Below are 15,895 nucleotides of genomic sequence, written 5' to 3'. Positions count from 1 at the left end.
ACGGGAGGCTGCAAACAGAGGCGGCGGGGTGCTCAGTGTACACTGGCTTCTAGTGGGAACTTCAATATAGTTACGATCGGAACTAGTAAGTACGCTGTCCCTTTTTTGTCAGTTCAGGCTCACTCAAGACCATTTGGTTTCAGAAAGCAAAATGTTCATGGGGTGCAGACGTGACAGAAACAGAATGTCTCCCAAGAAACTTCATTCCCTGTGGCTATGTCAGTTTCAAGTACTGCTATGACTATAGTCTAAGCAGCAGTACTATAAGTCATTGTGTAAATTAGTCCCCTGTCTTCTACCCAGTAATACACAGCCACTGTGAACTCACGAATCAGCAGCACTGCTCAGGGGCTGGAGAGATGGCTCAGCAGTTAAGAGCTTCTCCTTCTCATTCAGAGAACCCGAGCTCAGGGCCCGGCACCCACGGCAGGTGACCCGCAGCTGCCTGAAACTCTACCTCCCTCTTCTGGTCGCTGGGGGCACTGCACTCACGCGCACATATACACACACATACACATATAATCAAAACTAAAACGGAACCTTTTAAAAATGATTTCCATCGCTCTCAGGAAAAAGAAATGTAAGAAATTAAAGATTTTTTTTTTCATTAATGTTTGGAACAGTCATGACGTAATGTAGACAGTACGTTCAAAATTAAATCAGGAGATTCACTCTTTGTAACAGTGTCCCACCTGTTCTATATGCACTCAGGAGAAACAAAGCCAGTTAAATATATACACACAAGAGAAAGTTTGCGCCCAAAGGACCAAAAAAGAAAAATTAGTGGAAGAAAAGAGGGTGGGCAGGAGAGACGTTTCTATTCACACACATCACAGTTTTAAATGTGTGCTCTGAACTCTAGGAAAGCAAGCACACTTGTCCCATAGAAGCTGGGGCACGTTACCTAGCTCGGGGACATGTTGCCTAGCTCCTGTCAGTTTCCAGAGTCCACGCCCATTTGCCTGAGAGAATCTCTCTCTGTTTAGCAGAAAGAAAAAGTGACAGAGCCATCTGTCCTATCATGGAGGCTAGCTCCAAATCTCTCCTGTTCGTCCTGGGAAAAGACTACAGATCAGACGAAGAGCCTGGGCCCTCTGAAGAGGACCAAAGGGCCCTGCAGTAGGAATGTCAGGATGACCCCCACGTACAAACAACACACAGGCTTCTCCATGACCGGCACATGCACTCGGCTGCAGCCCTGCCTCTGGGAGGTGGGTGCTTTTGGCTGCAACCATCGTGCCCAACAGATGCTGGGGGAAGTGAGATGCACAAAGGGAAGAAAAGATGGACAGAGGGGCAAGACCCACGATGGAAGACAAGGAGGCAGCAAAAATGAGAGAGGCGGCAAGGTGGTAACAGGAAGTATGAGAAGAAAACACTGTGGTGACAGGAGGGACACACAGTACTTGATAAGAGCATGTGTAGGTGGCCTCTGCCTGCGACTGTTGGTTTTCTATTTTTTTTTTCCTCTTGGAGTCTGTCCCTGACATGTCCAACCACCACAGCAACAACTGAACACCAGATGTCTGGGTGGTGCTGAGGGGCTGGGATGACATTTTTCCCATGTTATAAAGGAAACGTGTCACTTTCTTTCCAGCTAACCTGAACATAAGGAATGGCATACCCACACCTAGTGTGCTGCATGAGGGACCATTCCCACTGAAGACACCCACGCCTGGGGACCAAAGTCAGAACTCACGCTTCTCCCGCATGCATCCACAACTGCCAACAGCTCTGTAGCAAAGGCTCGGTTCCCTGGGGATGGCGCGCGGCAGTCACCCTCACAGGTGGTCCCACCCGGCACATCAGCAGACGTTAGCCCTGTCGGAGCATCCCTAGACCTCCATGGAAGGCAGGAGGGAGGCGTACCTGTATGGAGTCAGAATGTTCAGTGGCGGAGGTTTGTCACTCTGGTTGTAAATGTCAGCGACCGGGTTAGGGATACTGTTCTTGGAAACCACCTGCTGGTCTTGGATGGTGGAGCTTCTGAACGCTTTCTTCATGTTGATGTCCTGCAGTGACACTGTTGAGAGACAAAGTCCCCGCGTTCAGTTACACGAGGTGGGCGCCGTGCGACTCAGAATCACAAACATCTCCCAGGATGACCCAGGGCTGGCTTTTTAAAGACAGAGACTTATTTTTATGTGTATGTGCCTGGGTGTGTCTGTGTGCACAATGCCCACCGAATCCAGAAGAGGGCACAGGGTCCCCGGGAACTCCAGTTCCAGGCAGTTGTGAGCCACCCAATGTAGGTTCGCCGGGAACTGAACCTGGGTCGTCCTCTGCAAGAGCAGCCAGTGCTCTTAACCAATGAGTCTCTGCTCTGGCCTAGAAATTACGGTTTGTGTTGTTCCTTTAAAGCCTTGCTTGAACATGATGCCCTGCCTCCCTCTAAAAGATAACTGTCCTCTACGATGTGGCGCCAAACTACAGCTTCATTGTCTTTTGTAACAAGTATTTCAGGACCAGGGTGTCATTTTATTGCTTAAACAGCCCTTCTCAGCCAGTGCATGGTGATCCGGCCGAGCAGAGCAGGCATGCACACAGGTCTGGGTCTCTTAGGAGAAACCATTAGTGCCAGTTGCAGAAAATTCCTGCACAAAGCAACACACAACTGTGAGCGACCTGTTAGGCATCTCTCACACTGGTGGGAAAGAGAGACCGAGAAGCTTCTCGACCTAGGGGGCCCACAGCTGTAAGCGCCATGCCCTAGGAAACACAGGTGAGCTAAGGAGGCCGCGGCTGCTCACAGGAAGGTGAGCCGTCCTGCATTTTTTTTTTTTTACAACTTTTGCACTGTATTTAGCTCATCTGACCTTGACAAATCTTCTAAGTGACCAAGCTAGTCCCACACCATCAAACCTACAACTCACATAATGCTATGTGACATCACAACAAAGTGACAACCCAGAGAAGTGTGACCCAGGTTCCTTGGCTTTTAAGGAAAGGCCTGTGAGATGGTGAGAGTCACGCCACTGTAAACAACACAGTGAAACCTTGCCTGGAAGAGGCTATTCACAAGGCATGGCGTATCTCTGAAACACCATTTCCAGGGTAGAGCTTACCGTGAGCATTCGATTCTAAGAGCCAAAAAACCACAAGGATGCACAGGTACAGAGTGAATAATTACGGTAAAAGAAACTGGGGCCTGAGATGGCACAGCAGGTAAGAGCACTCGGTGCTTTTGCAGGGACCTGAGCTTAGTGGCCAGTACCCGCACTGGGTGGCTTACAGCTGCCTGTAACCCCAGCTCCAGGGCTTTCAGTGCCCTCTTCTGGGCTCCACGGATACCTGCATCCACACATTGACACACCCTCACATAAGAGAGACACATTATTTTAAAATAAAATAAATCTTTAAAAGATACTGAGAACTCCTTACCTGAAACAGACCAAGTAGCTATTAAAATTTTTTATTTTTAATCTGTAAATAAAACTTAAAAACTGGATTAAAACGAGGCTGTCAGCTTATTTATCGTAACATCTGCTACTTTTAAAAAAATAAGAGCATGACATATGAAGTAGACAAGAGGTGCATCTTTTTTTTTAAATCACTAATTAACCAAGTGTTGTGGGGCGTTTCCTTCCCATTCTTCCAGAAAGAGACAAGATAAATGTCAGTGTGCTACCCAGAGGGACGAGCAGGGAGTACACTGGAGTTAATTACTACTGTCATGTCGACATCGTGTGCAGCCCGACGCCTTCATGAGGTTACCTACCCTCCTCCACTGTGGAGTCCAGCTGGGTGACTTTGACAGCGAGGCGGTCAATTCTATCTTGAAGAGAATTTGCTCTGATGTAGAACTTGTTAGCCTCGTTAAACAACTCCCCGAATATGTCTTCGGCATGTTTGCCTGCAGAGGAAGGGAGAGAGGCACCTGCTGAGGAGCTGGTGGTGCAGGCTTATTACTGCCACCTCACAGGGCTCGTCCACAGCAGCATGAAAGCCAGCGTCACAGTCCAAGGCCTTTAGAACAGGAAAGTATCCCAGACAGCACAGCACTCTCCTTACTGCCTCAGCGGTCACTCAAGTTGTTACCACTGAACGGAAGTTCTTTAAAAAGAAGAAAGTAAGCTCTCATTTTACACAGAACAGGAAATCACTTCACAAGTTAACCTTCCCTTTTATTGCTCAGCAAAATTGAAGAGATACCTTGGCTTTTAAGTCATCTTCTGCATAGGCAGCATTGTATACCTTACATTGTGTGATGCCTTCTGATGACACCTGGAAACGCAGCTATGCAGCACGGAGTGTTGCACGCTCTAAAATCAGCATCTAAGATTTCGGCTTCGCCAGGCGGTGGTGGTGCACGCCTTCAATCCCAACACTCGGGAGGCAGAGGCAGGCGGATCGCTGTAAGTTTGAGGCCAGCCTGGTCTACAAAGCAAGTCCAGGACAGTCAAGGCTACACAGAGAAACCCTGTCTCGGGAAAAAAAAATTCGGCTTCAGGGTTCCAAAAGAGCTCACTTCTCCTTTCTTATGGGTGCCACATAACTAGACGCAGAGTAGGCAGGAGCTCACTACGTAGCCCAGGCTGGCCATATTCCCTCGGGCTCAGTCTCCCTGGAGTTGAGATTATTAGCAATTGACACCATGCCTGGGTCCCATTTTTTCTTAAAAATCTATTTAACGTTTCTGGAAAGATGTATTTTCTCACCTCGAATCTGCAAACCCAACACTACTCTTTACTCTACCAATGCTTGGTGACTGAGGACTCGGTGCATTGTGGGACTTAACACTCCCAGAAGATGAGTTCACCGATATATGAATGTTGTGGTGGGTTGAAAGAGAACCGCTCTTCATAGGCTCGCATTGGTCAACACTTGGCTGCCAATCAGCGGCACTGCTTGGGGGTTGTGTGTAGAACCTTCAGGGGCTGCGGGAAGTCACTGGGAGTGGGCTACGACTTCTCTTTCAGGAGAATGTTCCGTTCACTCTCTCTGCTTCCTGCTCTAGCCAACTGCCACCACTCCCCCCCCTCCCCCCGCAACATTATGGAACCAAAATAAACCACGCTGGGGCTCGCTCTTCTATATTGATTTTGGTCCTAGTATTTTGTCACAACCGAAAAGTAACTACTACAAAGAATCCCATTTTAGCAGACTCCTGCGGCTTACCAACTCGGGGCTGGCTCTGGTACTCGTGGCCGAATCCATGAGAGTGGGAACTGTGTCTGTCTACAACTGTAGCTCCGGCAACAGAGCCGCACTTCTCCATCAACAAACGAATGCGTGAGCCGAGCGCACAGAGAAGAGTTACTGTCTTCATTCTCTAGATGATTAAACTGAGCATCACACATGGTGATCTGCCCAGGTACTTTACTTGGCGAGTGACAGAAGCAGATGAGAGAAAAAAAATCTGCGCGCACACGTTCACACACATGTTCAGCACGGCTTATCGGCAAAAGCAACTCGCCTGCCCATCGACGGAGAAAGGGGTAATGAGATAGAACATTAGCCTTCAAAAGGCAATCCGTTCTGGCACACCCTACAACATGAATGAGCCTTCAGGACACTACGCTAAGTGCAACAAGACAGAGGAAGACAACGCCGGATGATTTCATTCACAGGCGTTATAGAACAGACAAATCCAAACAGAAAGTAGAACGGTGCTTACCATGGACTTGGGGGAAGGAAGGGGGTGTGGTGGCTCAATGGGAGCAGACTCAGTCCTGTGGGATGAAAGGCTCTGGACACATGTCACGGTACACTGCGAGTGTAACTCAACACCACAGAGCTACACACCTAAACACAGTCACAACGGTCGCGCTGACGGTATGCGTACTTTTCACAATTAAAACTAACAATGTGGAAGGCTTGGGGAGACAGGCCGGCAGATCAGAAGCTGTGTGTGGGAACAGATGACCGTAGTTAAGGAGATGAACTGTGCTCTCTCTCCTCGAAGCCAGGCTTCTCCCACTGTCCTCCCCACCCCTCCCCTGCTCCTGACTTACAGACCGGCTTTCAGGGCAAACTTCCCCCACAAACACACTCAGGCTGCCCTGAGAGTGCTGCGTAGCAACCAGGGCGGTGGCCATCACAGCCACCTTACTACCCAATGTCAGCAGTTGCCATGAGTGAACCGCTCTGAGGAATGGCCCTGGGGGTTAGAGGGCTTGGGAATTAAGGAATTAAGACACACTAGCCGAATCATGAGCTGGTCAACCTAAAACCAGGCCCTTGAGGGCACGGGGTGGGCTTTTCTGCAGAGCACCAACACTGCTCCCACGATACCCTAGGCTCTTCTTGCTCCTGGCTCACATAAGACTCATCTGGCTGTTATCTCGCTAGCTTTGCACGGATGTGAACTGAACCTCTGATCTCTACACCACTTAAGAGCTGGTTCTCAATGGCTACAGAAGGAAAAAGACACAGGCTGGGCCAATGTGTCTTCCTGCTAACTGGAAAGCAAGCAACAGATGCTGCCACTCACAGACTCAATGAGAACATTAGAAAAATGGATTAAATATTTCTCCTCCTTTGCTTCAAAATCCTTAACAGGCCCTAGGAATCTGAAAGAAGAGCACTGATCAGACCCTGTCTGAAATACCTTGATCTGCCAGGGCTCTATGTCTGACTGTATGACATCACACACACACACACACACACACACACACACAAAGACAGACACAGACATACACACACACACACACACACACACACACACACAGACATACACAGAGACACACAGACAGACAGACAGACAGACACACATACAGGCACACACATACAGGCACACACATAGACAGACAGACAGACAGGCACACACATAGACACACACACACACACACACACACACACACACACACACACAGTGTATCACCAGGATACACGTGCACACCTCAGACTCTTACAGAAGTCATCCTTTCTGAGCATGGCGACTCCTGCTGAGGAAACTGGACTCTGTCCTAGGTGCTGTACAAACAGAAAATGACAGATGACATGTAGCCTCTACCACAAATCCTTAACGAGCTGGAAAGCATGCAATTGATGCTACCCTTCCAGTCAAAAGCTCTTGCTTATAAAGAGATACAGAAATTAAAGACTTCTATAAGTAATTTTTCCAGCTGCAGAAAGCAAATGTGTAGCTAAAAAGGAAGGAAGAGGAAGGAACTGTATTTTCTGGTAACTATGTATAAAGCACTGCCAGTACAGTCTTCAATTTTCCAAAAAGAATCGAAATGCTGAATTCTACTCATCAATATAGTAAGTCTATTAGCAGTTACACTAAAATAATTCTGAAGTGAGTTAATGAGCCTGTTGAAGAAGCTGTGATTGATTCGTTACTGACAACTGTTCTGCTTCTGGATTTACTAAGACCATGTGAGCCCATTTCCACTAACATGAGATTGAGAAACACGCCTCCAAAGATGTCAAAGTATAAAGACTCTGAAGGCATTTTTTATGCATACTTGGCAGCCGAGAATTTTATTACTATTTTGTGTGTTTGGGCATTTTTCTGGCATGTATGTCTGTGCACCACGTGGCCTTGGATAGACTATAAGCAAAGAGGGTTCTCTCGGGGAAGAACTGCCCAGCAGAAGATAGCAATGCCCTTAGAATGCGTGAGCAACACCCAGGAGGCTAGGGTCGCTGGGCCCAGGGAGTGATGACACAAAGATATGTGTGTCCACCTCTCAGGAGCAGGTAGAGTGGCAGCAAGGCGAGACCATGGGAGGTTCCTGCCCAGCAGGAAAGAGGCGATGGCGGTTAGAACGCAGATACTGGCAGCCGGGAAATGAGTGGGTGTGCAAATTAAGTATGTATTCTCAAGGTGACAAAACATTTGCTACGGAGTGCACATCTGGTGCGAGAGCCAGGAGAAATAAAGGGAGAAATTATACACTGCATTTTGGGCATATTGAGTCTGATGTGCTTTTGAGAGACATCAGAGAGAAGATATCACGTGAGCAGTTGTATAAATGAATTTGAAATCTAGGAGAGAGGTCAGAACTGTAGGTGTAAACTTTGAGGCACAGCATGAAGATCGTCAGATGGCTTGTGAAATGCGCGAGAGGCAAATAAAAAAAAATCCTAATGGCCAGTCTGTAGAGCATTTGTCCCAACAACAGAAAAGACAGGAAGGTAAGACCATCCCAGGAAAAACATCAAAGTGAGATGCTGTAGACAGAATGTTATCGATTAACCAAATGCCAATAACACTCAAGCAATGTGAGTGAGTGAAACTGAGAGCCTTAGCAGCCTGGAAGTCACTGCAGATGCTGGTGCAGTTTCAAAGGTCTGGATAGACAGCACCTGAGTGGGCACAGGAGACAGCAAGGGGAGGAGTGCAGGTGTGAAGACTGTGTGGACAGCACCTGAGTGGGCACAGGACACAGCAAGGGGAGGAGTGCAGGTGTGAAGACTGTGGACAGCGCCTGAGTGGGCACAGGAGACACAAGTGCAGGTCTGAAGACTGTGTGGACAGCGCCTGAGCGGGCACAGGACACAGCAAGAAGAGGAGTGCAGGTGTGAAGACTGTGTGAACACGCCTGAGTGGGCACAGGAGACACAAGTGCAGGTCTGAAGACTGTGTGGACAGCGCCTGAGCGGGCACAGGACACAGCAAGGGGAGGAGTGCAGGTGTGAAGACTGTGTGAACACGCCTGAGTGGGCACAGGAGACAGGAGTGCAGGTGTGAAGACTGTATGGACAGCGCCTGAGCGGGCACAGGACACAGCAAGGGGAGGAGTGCAGGTGTGAAGACTGTGTGAACACGCCTGAGTGGGCACAGGAGACATGAGTGCAGGTGTGAAGACTGTGTGGACAGCACCTGAGTGGGCACAGGAGACACAAGTGCAGGTCTGAAGACTGTGTGGACGGCGCCTGAGCGAGCACAGGAGACACAACTGCAGGTGTGAAAAGAATCAGGAAAGGGGGAGAGGATGGCTCGGGAGCATTGTCACTAGGTTGTATCTGAGGGCGCAGTGCAGAGTAGAGAGAGCAGGAGCGTGTGAGATCCAGTGGCAGAAATGGATTTAACAGATCGCGAGCAGCCCAGCCACCCTGAAGAGGAGCAGAGAGAATGAGGGTACAGACTGGGTTGATCCATTCCGAGGGGGAGTGCAGTTCTCTTTAATAAGTGAAATAGACAGCAGGTTCCTGTGGCTGCACATGTGACGTAGGAAGAGAAGACACGAAGGGGCCACTCGAAAAACACAAAGACTAATCAATGAAGACATTACAGCAGCACCGAGGAGCAACTCCACGTGTAAACCCACGATGTAAACTGGCGCTCTGTGTTCATCATCACCCCGTTGTGAATTGTTCTTTGACCAGAATACTTTTAAAAAATATTTCCTGGTTTTTCCAATATTTGAAAATTCTCTTAAAGATAATTATCATCCCACTCTGTATATTTAATCTCTTCAGATTTGTGTTTTATATTCTAGCAGATAGCAGATATTCCATCTAGTAAGTGTTCCCTAGGAATTACAACAGTATATATCCTTTTTTAAAAAATTATATGGGCTGGAGAGACAGCTCAGTGGTCAAGGCACTGGCTGCTCCTGCAGAGGACCTGGATTCGGTTCCCAGCGCCCACGTGGTGGCTCACAACCATCTCTATCTCCAGTGCCAGGGGATCTGACGCCCTCTTCTGGCCTCCATGGGCACTGCATGTGTGTGGTCCACAGAAATAAAGGCAGGCCAAATACTCATACACATAAAAAATAAGTTTTTTAAAATTGAAAAAGTAAGTTTGTGTGTGTGTGTGTGTGCGTGTGTGTGTGTTTGCACACTCTCCTGTACACAGCAGCTTGTAGAGGTCACTTCTCTCCTCCCACCAGGAGCTCCCAACCATCAAACTCAGGTCACAGGGTTTGACAAGGAGCACTTTTATTTGCTCAGTCATCTTGCCGGTTCAAAAATGTATATTCTACAACTTGGGAATTTAATACACAACGATCAGTTGAACCAAACTGCTTAGTAGTACTGTTCAAATATTTTATATTATTATAACTTTTTTTGTCTGTATTTTCTTTTAATAATTAGGGCTTTTTAAAAGTACACCCTCAATTGTTATTTGTGATTTGTGTATTTTTCCTGTTAGTTTCTCTTATTTTATTTTTAAAATATTCTGGCTTTCTTTTTTAATTATGTGGGTATGTGTGTGTCTATGTATGGGTGTTTGCATGTGGGTGTAGTGCCCACAGAGGCCAGAAGAGGGCGTGGGCATCAGAATCCCCAGAGCTGGAGGCCCAGGAGGTACACAGTCCAGTGTGTGCTGAGAATTGACCTTGGGTCCTCTACAAGAGCAACGAGAGCTCTTAATTAGTGAGCTGCCTCTGCAGTTGCTTAGTTCTGTTTGCTTTCCTTCCATGTGCTTTGGAGCCCTCTTATACACTTTTAACATGTGAACTAGGTTGCGTTCCACACTGTTAGGTATGAAGTGATTGCTACGGTTTCACTGCTTATATAATTTACTTTTCTGTCTCTGTTACATATATACACATACAGATACACACACATCTACAAATTACCCTATAGAGAATTAGGTTTCAGGGCTGGAGAGATGGCTCAGAGGTTAAGAGCACTGTCTGTTCTTCCAAAGGTCCTGAGTTCAATTCCCAGCACCCACATGGTGGCTCATAACCATCTACAATGAGATCTGGTGCCCTCTTCTGGCCTGCAGACACACATACAGACAGAATATTGTATAAATTATAAATAAATCTTACTTAAAAAAAAAAAAAAAAGAATTAGGTTTCATTAGATCAACTCCACATGTAACTTGTCCTGCTTACCGTCTTCCCTCCTTCCCTACCCTGCTCCCTGGACACTTGTGTTCTGTCCTCAAGCCGCATGTGCCCTGTTACCGTGGCTCAGTTCATCATGTCTCATGGTTTCATGACCTATATCCACACCCACATGTATAAACACACATAAAAATTAAAACCTTGGCTCTGCATGTCAGGGAGATGTTTTTTTTTCTGGGGCTAGGTTGCCTACTAAATATAATAATCTCCATATGCATCCACTTTCCTGCAAATTTCATAATTTTCTTTACAGCCAAATAAAACTTCCTCTGTGTGTGTGTGTGTGTGTGTGTGTGTGTGTGTGTGTGTGTGTACATTTTCATTATCCATTCGCCTGTCTGTGGACATCCAAGCTGATCCTGCTTCCTCCAGGCTGATCCTGCTTCCTCCAGGCTGATCCTGCTTTCTCCAGGCTGATCCTGCTTCCACTAGGCTGATCCTCCTTCCTCCAGGCCTCCAGGCTGATCCTGCTTCTGCTAGGCTGATCCTGCTTCCTCCAGGCTGATCCTGCTTCCCTGTTTCCTTGCCATTGTGCATGCTCTTGCAGAGGATCCAGGTTTGACTCCAAGCACCCACATAAGGCAGCTCACAACCACTCATAAGTGCAGTTTGGGGGTGGGGAGAAGGGAAGGGGTCAGAACAGAGCAGCGGCTTTGTGGCGAGGCATGAAGTCTGTGGAGAAGAGGGCCAGGGGTAGAATTCCTGCATTGTGCTATGCCTCCATTTTGGGAAGCTTGCATGTTGGTTTCCATAATGGCCGTACCAGTTCCCTTCCCAACACCTGCACCAGTTCCCTTCCCAACACCTGCACCAGTTCCCTTCCCACCACCTGCACCAGTTCCCTTCCCACCACCTGCACCAGTTCCCTTCCCAACACCTGCACCAGTTCCCTTCCCACCTCCTGCACCAGTTCCCTTCCCACCACCTGCACCAGTTCCCTTCCCACCACCTGCACCAGTTCCCTTCCCACCACCTGCACCAGTTCCCTTCCCACCACCTGCACCAGTTCCCTTCCCACCACCTGCACCAGTTCCCTTCCCAACACCTGCACCAGTTCCCTTCCCACCTCCTGCACCAGTTCCCTTCCCACCACCTGCACCAGTTCCCTTCCCACCACCTGCACCAGTTCCCTTCCCACCACCTGCACCAGTTCCCTTCCCACCACCTGCACCAGTTCCCTTCCCACCACCTGCACCAGTTCCCTTCCCACCTCCTGCACCAGTTCCCTTCCCACCACCTGCACCAGTTCCCTTCCCACCACCTGCACCAGTTCCCTTCCTACCACCTGCATCAGTTCCCTTCCCACCACCTGCACCAGTTCCCTTCCCACCACCTGCACCAGTTCCCTTCCCACCACCTGCACCAGTTCCCTTCCCACCTCCTGCACCAGTTCCCTTCCCACCACCTGCACCAGTTCCCTTCCCAACACCTGCACCAGTTCCCTTCCCAACACCTGCACCAGTTCCCTTCCCACCACCTGCACCAGTTCCCTTCCCAACACCTGCACCAGTTCCCTTCCCACCACCTGCACCAGTTCCCTTCCCAACACCTGCACCAGTTCCCTTCCCAACACCTGCACCAGTTCCCTTCCCACCACCTGCACCAGTTCCCTTCCCACCACCTGCACCAGTTCCCTTCCCAACACCTGCACCAGTTCCCTTCCACCACCTGCACCAGTTCCCTTCCCACCACCTGCACCAGTTCCCTTCCCAACACCTGCACCAGTTCCCTTCCCACCACCTGCATCAGTTCCCTTCCCAACACCTGCACCAGTTCCCTTCCCAACACCTGCACCAGTTCCCTTCCCAACACCTGCACCAGTTCCCTTCCCAACACCTGCACCAGTTCCCTTCCCAACACCTGCACCAGTTCCCTTCCCAACACCTGCACCATTTCACTTCCCACCACCTGCACCAGGCTCTGTTGTCATTTGTTTTCTACATGATGTGGTTCTGGCTGGGGTGAGACAGACACTCTTCAAAAGTGTCTTCATTTGCATGTCCCTGTCAGTTAAGGATGCTGGGCCCTTCACAGAGGAGTACTAGTCATCTGTGTCTCTTTTGAGAACTATCCACTCAATCTGTACAGACTGGAGCTGTATTTGCCAAAGCGTCTCTCTCATCAAGGCTGTCTGATCTGTCCCCACAGGCTCAGGTGTTTGATCACTTGGTCCCCTATTGCTGGTGCCGACGGGGAGCTACCCAACTACTAGGAGATACAGACTCAACCAACTGCACCTTTCTTCCCAGGTCTGCCTCCTCCACAGCTTGGGTTTCCCAGGCAGTCACCATGGCTCCTGACCCTGGGGTGACATTTTAGCAGCAGGCCCCATTGTTCACTGCGTTTCTTAGTTCGAACCTCCTAAAGTGAATTGGCTGGCCGAGATTATCTTTTAAATGCAGGCCCACAGGTCTGCCTTTGGCGGCCGGCATCTCTGGTTCATGCTCCACTCACTCTCCATCTCTGGCATGTTTCCTGGAATCTTGCTTGCTCACAGAGGATCAGTGGTGCACAGTGATGCCAAGTCTCTGTATGATCAATTGCAATAAAACAATAACCACACCAGAGGAGCAGATGTATTTTCTACTGCAGGTGTGTAGGATGAGCACCAAAGGGGGCTTTAAAGGACAGTAGTCAACTTATTCTCTGAAGACTGATGTCTGGAATGCCCTTGGTCTGTAATGTATTAAAGTCAAAATATTGGCAAGGCCATGTCCTCTGGGAGCTCTCAGGGAGAGTCCACCGCTGACTTTAGTCCTCTATACTCAGGAGCAGCCGCTGAGGCATCCCGGGAGGACACACCCTGACACCAGTTTTCTACTGCCCTCTGCCACATTTAAAAGAATCCCATGGCCCGTGAATCCCTGGGCGCAGGAAATCCCCCTCTCCAGCGTTCCTTCGTGTGTGATTAACACAGCTGCTGGTTTCAAGCCCCGGGCATGGCTACATCTGGAGGGACTGGCGGAGCATTATTACCTATTGTACCTATCACGAGAGCTGCCTGCAGCAAAACAGGACTGTGCCCAAACAGGCAGAGTAAACCTGATTACTACAGCATCCTGTGACTACCACACTTCAACGGGTAGCCTGCTTATTAAAATTTTAAGTTTAAGTCAGTTTTTTATTACTTTGTGTCGACAGGTATTTTAGCTACGAACAAGACCGCGAAGCTGCAGACACACACAAAAGCAGAGAGAAACATGAGCATTTGTTAGTAACCTGCAAGGGATTTTTTTCTGTAACTATAGAAATGTATATGTTCTATGAGTAGCCACTACCACAAAATCAATTATAATTAGCTTAGCTTTCAGGGGAAATCCATTCCAAATGCATGTTAACTTATTTCCAGGTTATGTTCTCCTTGCCAAAATTGACAAATCTCAGTGTCAAATACAGTTCCTTTAAAGAAATAGTTATCTGCACGTTTAAATACATTAAAGCACTTCAATCAGTCTGTCTGTCTCTTTCTGTCTCTGTCTCTCTCTCTTTCTCTGTCTCTCTCTCTCTCTCACACACACACACACCTTCTTAAGACTAACAGAATATAGAATTTCATAGAGATTTTCCAGCTATTATCAGTTCCTACAAATTTTAAGTGTGACAAGATGTCACCACTAAATAGAAATGGAGACAAAGTGAGAAAACTGGGTCAGGATGGAAAAGTCAAGTAGGTAATAAATAGTATAACTTCAAAACACTTTGAAGAAGAAAAGCCTTTTCATGCATAGCTGAGTCCTAAATCATTGGGTATATAATATTAACCTTTATTGACAGAATAATGTAATCTTTTGTTTCTTACAGGTGTAGCTGCTATCAGTCAACTACATACGTGTATAGCACAGGGGATATATATGCAATGATCAGCGGGTTACCTATTATTTTCTATTTGGAGTTGGGCAAATACTTGTGGAAACCAGCTATGTACTAGCTACGCTGCGGCACTAGCTACTTTTCAACTTAAAAGGTTTTTAAAAAAACCTTGGTCCTATCATTTTGTTTGGTTTTAGTTTTTGTTTTTGAGACAGGGTTTCTCTGTGTAGCCTTGGCTGTCCAGGAACTTACTCTGTAGACCAGGCTGGCCTCAAACTCAAACCCCCTGCCTCTGCCTCCCCAGTGCTGGGATTACAGGGGTGCGCCACCACACACTGGCTGGTCCTGTCAAATTTAACACAACAGTTTGCTAAGGAAAAAAGTACAATCCACAATCAACTATCTTAAAAGGCGTTTAGAATGAACGGGACGTGACGGCTACACAGTTGGTCCCTCTCTAGCAGGTGCATGTACATACTTTCATGATGACACCTTTTAATGCAGAGTCAGGCATCAGCACCCCAGGGCAGACTCAGTCGTGGGCCACAGCGCATGGAGGAAGTCTTTTCCTCATAGCTGGCATTCCTGAGTCAGAGCCCAGTGGGTAACGCACGCAGTCCATAAAACACAGCCACAACGGGGCGGTGGGGGGGGGTGACTTACTTAGACTGCTTAGCTGGCGGATGATGGCGGCGAGAGTGCTGTTAGTGACACACTCAAGCTCACTAGTGATCCCCTCGGGCAGAGCGCCACGGCACAGGTGCCGGGGTTCGATGTTCCTCTTGACTAAAGGCATGGCTGACAATCTGAAAAGTAAAAAGATATATACGTTTCTTTTAAAAAAGAGGAAAAAAAAAGTCATGCTCTCATTTAAACAAATCTGGAGGTTTAATTTTCTTGCCAATGGAGACTTGGCCAGGAATTTTAATTAGCCTTTTGATCCTATGTGAAGGAATCAGCTAGAAGGCACTACATGTTCAATCACCTCAAAACTCCATAGATTTTATATAGATGCAGAACTCTCTGTCATCAGAAGAACATGCTAGAATTCTAGTATGTGTAAGAGACTGAGCATGTGAGCCCTCCCCTCACTCCCTCTCCACTGAAATGACAGCAGACAGAAAAGGGAAAAGGCCAGAAAAGAAACAAATTAAAGCTGGGCATTATGTCCCATGCCTCCCCCTGCCCTTTTTTTTGAGACAGGGTTTCTCTGTGTAACAGCCCTGGCTGTCCTGGACTCCCTTTGTAGACCAGGCTGGCCTCGAACTCACAGAGATCCACCTGCCTCTGGTTCTCCGAGTGCTGGGATTACAGGTGTGGGCCATGGC

At 48.1% G+C, this 15,895-nt stretch overlaps 1 protein-coding gene across 7 annotated transcripts in view; it reads right to left on the bottom strand.

Moving 5' to 3' along the window:
• The window catches only part of WASF3 (WASP family member 3), a 100,874-nt gene that overhangs the window by 17,728 nt on the left and 67,251 nt on the right, over positions 1 to 15,895 (bottom strand). For all 7 annotated transcript variants that reach the window (XM_084761779.1, XM_084761783.1, XM_084761784.1 and 4 more), the window contains 3 exons: positions 15,231 to 15,373; positions 3,719 to 3,853; positions 1,870 to 2,023 (listed from right to left, as the gene is read on the bottom strand). In XM_084761779.1, coding sequence (XP_084617905.1) covers positions 1,870 to 2,023; positions 3,719 to 3,853; positions 15,231 to 15,363 — 422 coding nt within the window. In that variant the 5' untranslated portion in view covers positions 15,364 to 15,373. The remainder of the gene's footprint in view (positions 1 to 1,869; positions 2,024 to 3,718; positions 3,854 to 15,230; positions 15,374 to 15,895) is intronic.

Source organism: Acomys minous, assembly GCF_964271855.1.
Source record: "Acomys minous genome assembly, chromosome: 16".
Classification (NCBI taxonomy): domain Eukaryota; kingdom Metazoa; phylum Chordata; class Mammalia; order Rodentia; family Muridae; genus Acomys; species Acomys minous.
This window is presented reverse-complemented; position numbering and strand designations above follow the sequence as displayed.